The sequence below is a fragment of the Cetorhinus maximus genome, unplaced genomic scaffold (assembly GCF_964194155.1).
Source record: "Cetorhinus maximus unplaced genomic scaffold, sCetMax3.hap1.1 HAP1_SCAFFOLD_781, whole genome shotgun sequence".
Classification (NCBI taxonomy): domain Eukaryota; kingdom Metazoa; phylum Chordata; class Chondrichthyes; order Lamniformes; family Cetorhinidae; genus Cetorhinus; species Cetorhinus maximus.
In genome coordinates, this window is record NW_027596723.1 from 94,148 (window position 1) to 108,429 (window position 14,282).

A 14,282-nucleotide genomic window follows, 5' to 3' on the forward strand; every position below is an offset into this window, starting at 1 on the left:
CGCTCACACACACACACACACACACACACACACACCGCGCTCACACACACACCTCGCTCACAGTCACACACACACACACACACACCGCGCTCACACACACACCACGCTCACAGACACACACACTCCGCGCTCACACACACACCGCGCTCACACACACACAGCTCAGCCACTTGCAAACATGCCCATGGGTGTTAGAATGGAGCAGTTAAGCACAGGGTTGGCACAGCTCAGTGTGAGCGAGGTATCCGATCCCTCTGCTAGCCAGGACCTTCATCACTTGTGCCTTTTGCCGATCTTCGAGCAGTGGGCCTGCACCTGAGGCAGGAGGAAGCCTGGGGGAGGTTGCAGGGCCTTGTCCAGTCCGGGTATCAAGTAATAGCTGATGAGGGGGACGGGTTGGTAGAATGTGGCATACTGCACCGGCTTGTGAGGGTACAGAAGCCACGCAGCAGTGCACTGGGAGAAACTTCCAGAAACCTAAGGGATAAAATTATTGAATCAATTAAACATGACAAATCAAACACACAAGCTCCATTTAATCCCCAGCCCCGTCTCCACAGGCCACATGCAAGGACTTGCATTTCTCTAGCGCCTTTCCCCACCTCAGGACGTCCCAAAGTGTTTCACAGCCAATGAAGTAATTTATTTGAAGTGTGGTCACTGTTGTAAATAGAGGAAATGTGGGCAGCCAACAATTGCACAGCCAGTTCCCACAGATAGAAAGAGAGACAGACTGTGTTCGGGAGGGAGTGAGTGAGTTTAGGGAGGGAATTCCAGAGTTTAGGGCCCCCAGGCAGCTGAAGACATGGCCGCCAATGGCAGAGCGATGGGAAGCGGGGGATGGTCAAGAGGCCAGAATTGGAGGAGCGCAGAGATCTCAGAGGGTTGTAGGGGCTGGAAGAGGTTACAGAGATAGGGAGGGTTGTAGGGGCTGGAGGAGATTACGGAGATAGGGAGGGTTGTAGGGGCTGGAGGAGGTTACAGAGATAGGGTTGTAGGGGCTGGAGGAGGTTACAGAGATAGGGAGGGTTGTAGGGGCTGGAAAAGGTAAAAGAGATAGGGTTGTAGGGGCTGGAGGAGATTACGGAGATAGGGCGGGTTGTAGGGGCTGGAGGAGGTTACAGAGATAGGGTTGTAGGGGCTGGAGGAGGTTACAGAGATAGGGAGGGTTGTAGGGATTGGAAAAGGTAAAAGAGATAGGGTTGTAGGGGCTGGAGGCGATTACGGAGATAGGGCGGGTTGTAGGGGCTGGAGGAGGTTACAGAGATAGGGTTGTAGGGGCTGGAGTAGGTTACAGAGATAGGGAGGGTTGTAGGGGCTGGAAAAGGTAAAAGAGATAGGGTTGTAGGGGCTGGAGGAGATTACGGAGATAGGGCGGGTTGGGGCTGGAGGAGGTTATGGTGATAGGGAGGGTTGTAGGGGCTGGAGGTTACAGAGATAGGGTTGTAGGGGCTGGAGGAGATTATGGAGATAGGGAGGGTTGGGGCTGGAGGAGGTTATGGTGATAGGGAGGGTTGTAGGGGCTGGAGGAGGTTACAGAGATAGGGTTGTAGGGGCTGGTGGAGGTTACAGAGATAGGGTTGTAGGGGCTGGAGGAGGTTACGGAGATAGGGAGGGTTCCAGGGGTTTATAGAAATAGGGAGGGGTGAGGAAGGATTTGAAATAAGAATGAGATTTTTTTTTAAAAACGGAGGTGTTGCTGGACCAGGAGCCAGTGTAGGTCAGTGAGCGACAGGATAGTGATGGGTGAACGGGACTCAATGTGAGTTAGGGTCTGGGGTCAGTTGAGTTTTTGATGAGTTTCCAGGGGTAGAAGGTGGGAGATCGGCCCGGAGAGTATTGGAACCATTCACTCCGACCCCTCCCAGCACTGGGTGCTCAATGTTCTCTTTACCTTGCCAGTAGCTTCAGCTGTTTTTGCTGCAGTTTCCTTCACTGTTTGACCTTTGGCATGTTCCCCTTCATCTGACGAAGTCTCCGAGTGGCAGTCAGGTGTGCTGCACTCCGAGGACGCGCTGCCTTGCTCAGAGTCTAACGATGCCGCCCTCCTGTAGTCTTGTCCAAACTGAGCGACAGTGAAAGGCAGACTCCCATCACTACACCTGCAGGAATTTCAAATGAAGATTTAGTGGGAATCGGGTCAGGCAGCAACACGCGAGACACAGCCACTAACAACCTGGTATAAACAACAAACACCCACACAAACTGGCAGAACACAGCCGAGGGAAGGTTTACCGTACAGTGAAGGAGAGACAGAGAGCACAGCAGTGAGAGAGAGAGACAGACAGACACAATTCCCCCTTTGGAAGTTCCTGTTGAATCTGCTTCCACCCCCCTTTCAGGCAGCGCCTTCCAGATCACAACAACTCGCTGTGTCAAAAAAATTCTCATCTCCCCCTCTGGTTCCGATTCCTTTCAATCTGTGTCCCTCTGGTTACCGACCCTCCTGCCACTGGAAACACTTTCTCCTTATTGACTCTATCCAAACCCCCTCATTATTTTGAACGCCTCGATTCAATCTCCCCCTTAACCTTCTCTGCTCTAAGGAGAACAATCCCAGCTTCCCCAGTCTCTCCACATGAACTGAAGTCCCTCTTCCCTGGCGCCATTCGAGTAAATCTCCCCCTCACCCTCCCGAAGGCCTCGCCTTCCCTCCTAAAGTGTGAGGCAGTCGGAATCGGACACAATTCTCCAGATGAGCTCCTTGTGTTTGTCTCTGCGGTGACTGTGTTGCTAAACCATCCAGGTGAAGACTTACCTGCAGCACACCTCCTGGGGATCAAACCACAACGTAATCTCTTTGGGCAGTCTCAACTGGTTATATTCCAGATCACAGTCTTGACAAGCGAGCAACAAGGATGGGTCTGCTTTATGTTTCCTGTTTATCCGAATGCATCTACCAGGGAGAGAAAAAATATACTGAAGGATCCAAGAGGACAGACATTAGACCATCCAGAACCCTACTGGCCCTTTTCCCAAGTTGTACCAAGTCCTGTTCAGCCTTCACCCCGTCACTCACTGACATACATTAGCTCCCAGTCCAACAACGCCTCCATTTTAAAAATTTCATCCTTGTTTCCAAAACTGTCCCCACAACCCTCCCTATCTCTGTAACCTCCTCCAGTCCCTACAACCCTCCCTATCTCTGTAACCTCCTCCAGTCCCTACAACCCTCCCCATCTCTGTAACCTCCTCCAGCACCTACAACCCTCCCTATCTCTGTAACCTCCTCCAGTCCCTACAACCCTCCCCATCTCTGTAACCTCCTCCAGTCCCTACAACCCTCCCTATCTCTGTAACCTCCTCCAGTCCCTACAACCCTCCCCATCTCTGTAACCTCCTCCAGCCCCTACAAACCTCCCTATCTCTGTAACCTCCTCCAGCCCCTACAACCCTCCCTATCTCTGTAAACTCCTCCAGCCCCTACAACCCTCCCTATCTCTGTAACCTCCTCCAGCCCCTAAAACGCTCCTTATCTCTGTAACCTCCGCCAGCTTCTATAACCCTCCCTATCTCTGTAACCTCCTCCAGCCTCTACAACCCTCCCTACCTCTGTAACCTCCTCCAGCCTCTACAACCCTCCCTATCTCTGTAACCTCCTCCAGCCTCTACAACCCTCCCTACCTCTGTAACCACCTCCAGCCCCTAAAACCCTCCCTATCTCTGCAACCTCCTCCAGCCCGACAACCCTCCAAAATCTCTGCGTTCCTCCAATTGCAGCCCCTTGAGAATCCCCTGATTTCCATCGCTCCACCATTGGTGGCCGTGCCTTCAGCTGCCTGGGGCCCTAAACTCTGGAATTCCCTCCCGAGACCTCTCCACCTCCATCTCCCTTCCTTTAAGATGCCCCTAAAATTTCATTGTCTCAGCTTTAAAGGGGCTTTAAGCGGTTCAGCTGCTCATCCAAATTTAAAACTGAGCAGCGGCGCCACCAGGTGGGAAAAGGCCGGTATTGCAGGGACAACTTCGAGCAACTTTCAAAACAAAGACAATCAATGAACTCTCTCCCCCATCCCCACCGCATTTCCGATCCCCCTTTTCTCCAATAATTTATATAGATTTTTCTTTTCCCACCTATTTCCATTATTTTTAAATGTATTTCCATCAATTGTTTTATCTCTTACCTTCTAGCCTATTTCGATCCCTTCCCCCCACCCCACCCCCACTAGGGCTACCTGGTACCTTGCTCGTCCTGCTTTCTACCCTTAATGTCCCCATTAGCACATCCCTTAGATAATATCACCACCGTCACCACCTCTTTGCCCTTTAGTCTATGACATCTTTTGGCTATCTCCACTTTATCACTGGCCCTCTATCCAGCTGTACCTGTCCCACCCCCTCTTAAACCTCCTTATATTTCACCTCTTTTCTATTTTTCCTTAGTTCTGTTGAAGAATCATACGGACTCGAAACGTTAACTGTTTTCCTCTCCGCAGATGCTGCCAGACCTGCTGAGTTTTTCCAGGTATTTTTGTTTTTGTTTTGGATTTCCAGCATCTGCAGTTTTTTGTTTTTTTTCAAAACAAAGACTTGCATTTCTCTGGCGCCTTCACCACCCCAGGATGTCCCAAAACCTTTCACAGCCAATGAAATACTTATTCAAAAGTATGTTCACTGTGTAATGTCGGAGACGTGGCGGCCAATTTGTGCACAGCAAGCTCCCACAAACATTAAGGTGATAATGACCCAGATCATCTGTTTTTTTAGTGATGTTGGTTGAGGGGTAAATATTGGCCCCAGGACCTTCCCCCTGCTCCTCTTCCAAATAGTGGCCGTGGGATCGTTTAAACCCACCAAGGAGGCAGACGGGAACTTTGGTTTAAAGTTTCACCTGAAGGCCAGCATCTCCTTTGGCACCGACCCTCTGACAGCGCGGCGCCCCCTCGGCACTGGCACTGTGGAGTGTCGGCCTGGATTATGGGGCTGAAGTCTCTGGGGTGGAGACTCAAACCCAGGACTCGTTCCATCTGCTCTCGCAAGTGGATGGACAATGTCCCTCAGCGCAATGCAAGAAATAGTGAGGAGGGTCCTCCCTGGTGTGCTGTCCAATATTTTATGCTCTTTCAGGGGGAAGCTCGATAAAAACATGGGGGGGCGGCGGGAAAGGAATAGAAGGATATGGTGATGGGGTGAGATGAACAGGGGGTGGGAGGAGGCTCGTGTGGAGCAGAAACACTGGCATGGAGCAGATGGGCTGAATGGCCCGTTTCTGTGCTGTAATATTCTAGCCATTGTACTGGGCGGCTCTGCTGTTTGCTTACCTGTATGCTTGTCCTTTGCTGGGATTGGCTGGGTACCAGTGATTCTGGTATTTTTGGTACAGTATCGCAGTGAGCTTCTCCCCAAACTCCTCGATCTTTTCCTGATGTAGCCTGCTGCGATTCCTGACCATGCTGACCAGGAAGGACACTCCGGCTCCGATCTCCTCCTTCATCGTCTCCTGGTGTATCTGCGGGGGGAAGGTGGGGGTGTTTAGAGATTAACCTGTTCAGAGTGTGTTACAGTCGGGGATGTTGGGGTTGGGTGAGGGAGGGGGGTGGGGAGAAGGGTGATGGAATATAGAGATCATGGTCTGGCTGCTGGAATGACCCCTTTGTGTCAACAACATCCCACCCCCACCACCAGCAACTGTTTTACCTGCCCTGCCACAATAGTGATGGCTGGCGAGCTATTTGACTGTGGTAGTCATTGCTGACAAGACACTTCTGGAACACGCACCTGGATACAGACAGACTGTTTCCTCTTGTGTGTGGGGGAGACCAGAACTAGGGACCATCGATATAAGATCATCACTAATAAACCCAATGGGGAATTCAGGAGAAACCTCTTTACCCAGAGAGTGGGGAGAATGTGGAACTCGCTCCCACAGGGAGTGGTGGAAGTGAATAGTATCGATGTGTTTTAGGGGGAAGCTGGATAAACACATGAGGGAGAAAGGAATGGAAGGATAGGGTGATGGGGTGAGATGGAGAGAGGGGGATGGGTGGGAGGAGGTTCGTGTGGAGCAGAAACACCGGCACGGAGCAGATGGGCCGAATGGCCTGCTGTATATCCGGTGAAGAACTCACATTTCTGTAACGCCTTTAACCGCTGCAAGATATCCCAAAGAGCCTCACAGCCAAGTGACTCCCTTCCATTTATGAAGTGGGGGTCACCATCGTAATGGGGGGAAAGCAAAAGCCAATTTGCGCACAGCAAGATCCCACAAAGGACAATGCGATAGTGACCCAGATCCGATTTTTATTTGACAGCGATATTCATTGGGGTGGGAGGGGGGTGGGTGAATATTAGCCCCACAACATTAAAACGGAAAACGTTATAAAGGTAAATGGGAGGACGTGGAGACAGGGACAAGGAGCCAGTCCTTACTCCAGATGTTGTTCATAGTCACACAGCAGGAGAAGGACATCCCTCTCTCGGACAGAACACTTTGCATTCAATGTCCGAGCGTAAAACAGTAAAAGTGAGAGTCAATCTCACATCCAAATTGCACTGAAGTCTGCCATCCTTCAGATTTTTAAAACTGTCCTCAGGTGAAACAGCTGATTTTTGTAAACATGTTGTTTTGTTTCTAACTGCGGTGGATTCAGAGACACAAGCTCCATGGAAGCCCTGTCGGCCCAGCAAAGTGAGTCAGTGTCTCAGTCCGTCGCACACTTACTTCTGACTCACAGGGTTGTGGGCACCAGCCTCCCAGTACAAAGACCAGGAGCTCACAATCCAGACTGACATTCGGCCAAGGGAGGCGTCGCGGGGAGATCCCACCGCCACTATTTGGAAGAAGAGCAGGGGGTGGGGGGGGGGGGGGGGGGTGGGGGGAGTTCTCCCCGTGGTCCTGGGGCCAATATTTATCCCTTAAACAACATCACTAAAAAAAAAACCCAGATGATCTGAGTCATTATCACATTGCTGTTTGTGGGATCTTGCTGTGCGTAAATTGTCTGCGTTTCCTACATTACAACAGTGAGCTCACACACAAAAAAAAGGTCCTTCGTTAGCTGTGAAAGGCTTTGGGACGTCCTGAGGTGGGGAAAAGCGCTACTTTCCCTGAGTAACTCTGGTGCCACTGTCCAGGAAGGTGTCCATATCAAACATCCTCCCCCAGTGTCCATTACAGGCCCCACAGAAACCGCAACTACCCTCAGTCTTCAGGTCACACGGGGGCATTTTTGTTTTTCCAATTGCAGGGCGGAGCTAACACTTCCTGAGGGGCCGAGCAACAGAAAACCAAATCTCTCCTGTTCCTCCCTGGGAGAAAATAACTCCAAAAACTACAGCATCAAATAGAAGGAATTTAATAAACACACTCTCTTTCTCACACACACACACATACTCTCTCTCTCACACACACACACATACTCTCTCACACACACATACACACACTCTCACTCTCTCACACACACGCTCTCTCTCTCACACACATCTCTCTCACACACATACACACTCTCTCACACACACACATAGCCTCTCCCACACACTCTCTCTCACACACATACACACTCTCTCACACGTACACACTCTCTCTCTCACACACACACACGCTCTCTCTCACACACACACATACTCTCTCTCACACGTACACACGCTCTCTCCCTCACACACACTCTCTCTCTCACACACACACGCTCTCTCTCACACACATACACTCTCACACACACACGCTCCCTCTCTCACACACATCTCTCTCTCACACACACACGCTCTCTCTCACACACATACACTCTCACACACACACGCTCCCTCTCTCACACACATCTCTCTCACACACACACACGCTCTCTCTCTCACACACACACATCTCTCTCTCACACACACACATACTCTCTCACACACATACACACTCTCTCTCTCACACACATCTCTCTCTCACACACACTCTCTCTCTCACACACACACGCTCTCTCTCTCTCACACACACTCTCTCACACACATCTCTCTCACACACACGCTCTCTCTCTCTCTCACACACATTCTCTCTCTCACACACACACACGCTCTCTCTCTCTCACACACACATACTATCTCACACACACACACGCTCTCTCTCTCTCTCACACACATTCTCTCACACACACACACGCTCTCTCTCTCTCACACACACATACTCTCTCTCACACACACACGCTCTCTCTCTCTCACACACACTCTCTCACACACATCTCTCTCACACACACGCTCTCTCTCTCTCTCACACACATTCTCTCTCTCACACACACACACGCTCTCTCTCTCTCACACACACATACTCTATCACACACACACACGCTCTCTCTCTCTCTCTCACACACACATACTCTCTCATACACATCTCTCTCACACACACACACGCTCTCTCTCTCTCTCTCACACACACACTCTCCTGGACTCAAAAATTGGGATTCCCCAAACACACACCAATATCTAACTTTCATTTCGAACTCTTCAGACCCGCGCCCCCATCCCCCGACCCCCACCCACCAGAGCTGGCAGCAACCCATCCACCCTGAGTGATCCCGAATGAATCAATCAATCATTCTTACAAACTACAAGCAGCACAGTTATAAACTTCAAAACTGGAAACCAAATCCACGTGTTCACCTAAGGGACCATCTCAAAAACATCACCTTTTCTAAAAAAAAAAGTGGGGAGGTGCTGAACCATGAACTGTGCCTTAACGAAACCCACTCCCCCACTGAGAAAGTATATCATTCCTCTAACGCGGCCATCAATTCTGCTTATGTCCCCCAACCTCCTCTCCTGGAGACAGCGCCGATTGTTCGATGGTCCCTAAAATCAACCCGTGGCGGCAGAGACAGAGAGTTTGTATTCAGCGTTGGGACACAGCACATTAAACTGACCCGCTGGCTCGAAACGTTAACTCTTGATCTCTCTCTCTCTCTCTCGCCAGAGATGTGCTCAGACTTGATGGGTTTTCCCAGCTATTTTCTGTTTTTGTTTCGTGTGCAGCTCAAAGTTCAGTTCGGAAGAAAAAGTGATTGTGGCACCTTGCATCAACAGGCACAACTTTAAAAAGCTCACCAACTAACTCTGAAAAAAGATATTTTCTCCTGCAACATGGTTTAAAAAAAAAGAGACTTACAGATGTAAGTAACCAGGTTACTTACCATTTGATAGCCAATTGCAAACCAACACTTCTCTGGCAGGAAAAAGTTTAAGGCCAACTTCTGAAAAACTTTTCTAAACTTGTTTCCTGTTGTTTTGTTCACTAATATATGTCTACATATATATATTATATATATTTAAATCTCTACTCACCAGAGATGCTTTCGCCTCCTCGATTCACGTCCAGACTTGTGGCTGCAAAATGTGTGAGAGATTTTATCAAACTGCTCTCACTCATTGCCAGAAATTTACATCAAGAAGATGATTCAAACTGTGTCCCCAGCCAACGAGAGGACGTCCCTTCCGACACACATCAATGACCATAGAAGGCAGGGGCTGACGTCAGCCGCGCCCCGCCCACTTCTTAAAGGCGCCTTCGCCACTGTTAAGCAGCAAGAATAAGTGAAAGGGGGACATGCATTTATCTAGCGCCGCTCACCGCCTCAGGGCGTCCCATCGCGCTTTATGGCCCCAAACAATGAAGTGCTTTAATTTCTGAACTCTGCTCACTGTTGTAATGCAGGGAAGCCGGTAGCCAATTTGCACACAGCAAGATCCTTCATCAATCTGAGGATAACCCAGGTCATCAGTTTCTTTTTAGTGGTTTTGGTTCCAGGACATGGGGAGAACCCCCCCCACCACCCACTCTTCTTAAACATAGTGCCCATGGGATCTTTTACACCCACCTGAGACGGCAGACGGGGCCCAGCTTTAATGTCTCATCTGAAAGACGGCACCTCAGGCAGTGCAGCACCCCCTCAGTACTGACCCTCCGACAGTGCAGCACTCCCTCAGTACTGACCCTCCGATAGTGCGGCACACCCTCAGTACTGACCCTCCGACAGTGCGGCACTCCCTCAGAACTGACCCTCCGACAGTGCGGCACTCGCTCAGTACTGACCCTCCGACAGTGCAGCACCCACTCAGTACTGACCCTCCGACAGTGCAGCACCCCCTCAGTACTGACCCTCCGACAGTACAGCACCCCCTCAGTACTGACCCTCCGTACTGCAGCACCCCGTCAGCACTGAGGGAGTGCTGCACTGTCGGAGAGTTAGTACTGATGGAGTGCCGCACTGTCGGAGGGTCAGTACTGAGCGAGTGCTGCACTGTCGGAGGGTCAGTACTGAGGGAGTGCTGCACTGTCGGAGGGCCTGTACCAAGGAAACGCTGACTTGTCAGATTTGTCATCTTTCAGATGAGACATTAAACCCCCGTCTGCCCTCTCAGGTGAGTGTAAAACATCCCATGGCCTCTATTTGGAAGAAGAGCAGGGGGGAGCTCTACTGGTTTCCTGGGTGCCAATATTTACACCTCCAACAACATCAGTAAAAAAGCAGATGGTCTGGGGCCATAATCACATTGCTGTTTGTGGGATCTTGCTGTGTGCTGCTGTGTTTCTTATAACAGTGAGCTCACTGCAAAAGAAATCCTTCATTGGCTGTGAAATGCTTCGGGATGTCCTGAGGTGGGGGAAAGGCGCTAGAGAAATGCAAGTCCTTTGTTTACCATGAGTTTAGGTCAATCTTAATCCTACATGTGCATGTATACACAACCAAGGGTATCTTACACAAAGGCACAGTGTTAGTGAGGAGGCTCCCTCTCTCTTCAATTCCACCTCATCCCCACACTCTCTGCCATTGCCTTATCTTGACACCATGGGCAGAGCCTGTATTGTACATTTAAAGGAATTTATTGATGTCAGCCTGGTCACTGGTTTCATTTTCTGGAAAACCTGGGGTTTGATCCCAAGGGGAACAGAATTAAAACTCGCTCCGTTACTCCTGGATAAGAGAAGGCACTTTGTACAGTGACATAGACAGGACTTGATGACACAGGATTTCATATATGCGGCACAGAAACAGGCCATTCGGCCCATCGTCTCCGTGCTGGTGTTTCTGCTACACACGAGCCTCCTCCCATCTCACCCCATCTCACCCCATCGCCATATCCTTCTATTCCTTTCTCCCTCATGTGTTTATCCAGCTTCCCCCTTAACTACATCCACACTATTAACCTCCACCACTCCCTGTGGGAGCGAGTTCCACATTCCCCCCCACTCTCTGGGTAAAGGCGTTTCTCCAGAATTCCCCATTGGATTTATTAGTGACGATCTTATATGGATGACCCCTAGTTCTGGTCTCCCCTCCCACCAGAGGAAACACTCCCTCTGTATCCACTCCATCGAAACCTTTCTGAATTTTAAATACCTCGATGAGGTCACCCCCCTCAGCCTTCTCTTTTCTACAGAACAAAGACCCAGCCCGTCCATCCTGTCCTCATATAAACTCATGTGAGTTTACCCTCACATTTCTGGGATCATCATTGTAAATCTTCCCTCTCCAGTATCTCGATGTCCTTTCTGTAATATGGTGACCAGAACTGCTCGTGGTAATCTCAGTGCAGTGCAACCAAGTTTTGATGCAGGCTTAATGTGACTTCCCTACTTTTCAATTCTATCCCTCCAGAAATAATCCCTAGTTTTTGGTTTGATTTTTGCCTTGCCTTGCTAACCTGCGGGGGTAACTTCCACTGTGTGGTCTTATTTGCACTCTGAAGGTGTTGGGGGAAACCTGCGCACGCAGTTAAATAACTCCCCGTGATTCAGGCTCGAGTGTATAGTCCAAATGCAAGGTTATTACTCAGGCATCAATCGTATAGTGACGATTACAGTTATCGATTCAGACAGCCTGGCTTATTGTAGGCTGGAGCTGATCCGACAAGGTGTCTGTAGATGTTGGACTCCCGACTGTCCTGTGACTTCTGAGCTTAAGGGAGCTGTTCCCTGGTATATTGTCTACCTTTTCCGTGTGAGTTATATTACACGGTACCCAGGATGTACGTTGAACTGAGTTCCATCTCATCCAACCTCCAGAGTTGACATCACCGCTGTCTTGAGGATTTATCTGTTTAAGAAGTGAACACTAGAAAGGGAACAGACCGACCGAGACAACCTCAAATCATTAAATGTTACTGGGTGGGGGGCGCTCCCGATATTCTGGCCAACCCCCAGTATTCGCACCAGATTTGGGGGCACATCCAACGTGTCTCCTGGCAGAAACAGAACGTGCTAGAAAAACTCAGGAGGTTTGTCAGTGCGCTGCGCAGAGAAAAGACAGAGTTAACATTTTAAGTCCGTATGGCTCTTCTCCAGAGCTGAAGAGATGTAGACATGTGATGGTAAAAGGAAAGAACTGTGGATGCTGGAAATCCAAAACAAAAACAGGAATACCTGGAGAAAGTTTTTCCAGGTATTTCTGTTTTTGTTTTAGAAATGTGTTTGGTTTTTTTAATACTGTTTAAGAGAGTGGGGGCTGGGTGGAACAAAATAGAAGTTCAGAGATAGGTGAGAGATCAGGTGAGATTTGACAAAGATGTGTTGGACACAAGAGAAATGGAGTGCTAATGATTGTGTTAAAGACGAAAGCAGGTGTTAATAATGGCCTGAAGGTCAGACATCAGTAGGTGTTAATAGCAGAACAAGGGGTCAGTGCCTCTCTGAAAGCAAAACATGGGAACAAATTGCAGACTGGCACTTGGTGGGGTTAGAGGGCGGGGGAAGGGGGGGGAAAAAAACCTTCTGACAGTTTCTCCTCCCATTGTTCTGGCCATTAACTGATGTTGGCAAAATTCAAACTCTGGTAATCACATTGAGATGTGATTAAATATTCGACCCGAGAGAATTCTAACAGTTGTTTAAAGAATTGGTTTCCATACATGGTTCACAGTCCCAGGTGAATGAATATTTAGCCAGAATCTGTTACAATCAGAGTCCAGTTATATTAAGAAACAATGACTGCATTTGTATAGCATTTCTAACATAGTAAAATAACCACAAAGCGTTTCACAGGAGCCTAAAGAGACAGATTTTGACATCGAGCTGCAAAAGGAGATATTAGGACTGAGCATCACCAGTCAAAGACGTACATTTTCATAAAAGATGACAGAAAGAGAGAAAGGGGCAGAGAGGTTTAGGGAGAGAATTCCAGAGCTCAGGGTCCCAGGCAGCTGAAGGCACGGCCGCCAATGGTGGAGCGATGGGAATCGGGGGATGGTCAAGATGCCGGATTTGGAGAAGGGCAGAGATCTCGGAGTGTTGTAGGGGCTGGAGGAGGTTACAGAAATAGGGAGGGTTGTAGGGGCGGCGGAGGTTACAGAGATAGGGAGGGTTGTAGGGGCTGGAGGAGGTTACAGAGATAGGGAGGGTTGTTGGGGCGGAGGAGGTTACAGAGATAGGGAGGGTTATAGGGGCTGGAGGAGGTTACAGAGATAGGTAGGGTTGTAGGGGCTGGAGGAGGTTACAGAGATAGGGAGGATTGTAGGGGCTGGAGGAGGTTACAGAGATAGGGAGTGTTGTAGGGGCCGGAGGAGGTTACAGAGATAGGGAGGGTTGTAGGGGCTGGAGGAGGTTACAGAGATACGGAGTGTTGTAGGGGCTGGAGGAGGTTACAGATATAGGGAGTGTTGTAGGGGCGGAGGAGGTTACAGAGATAGGGAGGGTTATAGGGATGGCGGAGTTTACAGAGATAGGGAGGGTTTTAGGGGCTGGACAAGTTTACAGAGATAAGGAGTGTTGTAGGGGTGGAGGAGGTTACAGAGATAGGGAGGGTTGTAGTGGTTGGAGGAGGTAACAGAGATAGGGAGGGTTGTAGGGGCTGGAGGATGTTACAGAGATAGGGAGGGTTATAGGGGCTGGAGGAGGTTACAGAGATAGGTAGGGTTGTAGGGGCTGGAGGAGGTTACAGAGATAGGTAGGGTTGCAGGGGCTGGAGGAGGTTACAGAGATAGGGAGGGTTGTAGGGGCTGGAGGTGCTAACAGAGATAGGGATGGTTGTAGGGTCTGGAGGAGGTTACATAGATAGGGAGGGTTGTAGGGGTCGGAGGTTGTTAGAGATAGAGAGGGTTGTAGGGCCTGGAGGATGTTACAGATTTGGGAGGGATGTAATGGTCGGTAGTTGTTACAGAGATAGGGAGGGTTGTAAGGACTGGAGGAGGTTACAGAGATAGGGAGGGTTGTAAGGGATGGAGGAGGTTACAGAGATAGGGAGAGTTGTAGGGTCTGGAGGTGTTTACAGAGATAGGGAGGGCTGTAGGAGTCGGAGGTTGTTACAGATCTAGGGAGGGTTGTAAGGACTGGAGGAGGTTACAGAGTTGTGATGGTCGTAGGGTTCGGAGTTTGT

General features: G+C 49.7%; 1 protein-coding gene across 1 annotated transcript; it reads right to left on the reverse strand.

Annotated features, from left to right (window-relative positions):
• Positions 1 to 273: 273 nt before the first annotated feature.
• On the reverse strand, positions 274 to 9,559 carry LOC144674742 (maternal B9.10 protein-like). Its single transcript, XM_078535961.1, has 5 exons — positions 9,542 to 9,559; positions 5,262 to 5,449; positions 2,759 to 2,896; positions 1,895 to 2,102; positions 274 to 477 (listed from the first exon to the last, which is right to left on the reverse strand). The coding sequence occupies exons 1-5, from the start codon at positions 9,557 to 9,559 to the stop codon at positions 274 to 276; spliced, it is 756 nt and encodes a 251-aa protein (XP_078392087.1).
• Between the last annotated feature and the right edge of the window lie 4,723 nt (positions 9,560 to 14,282).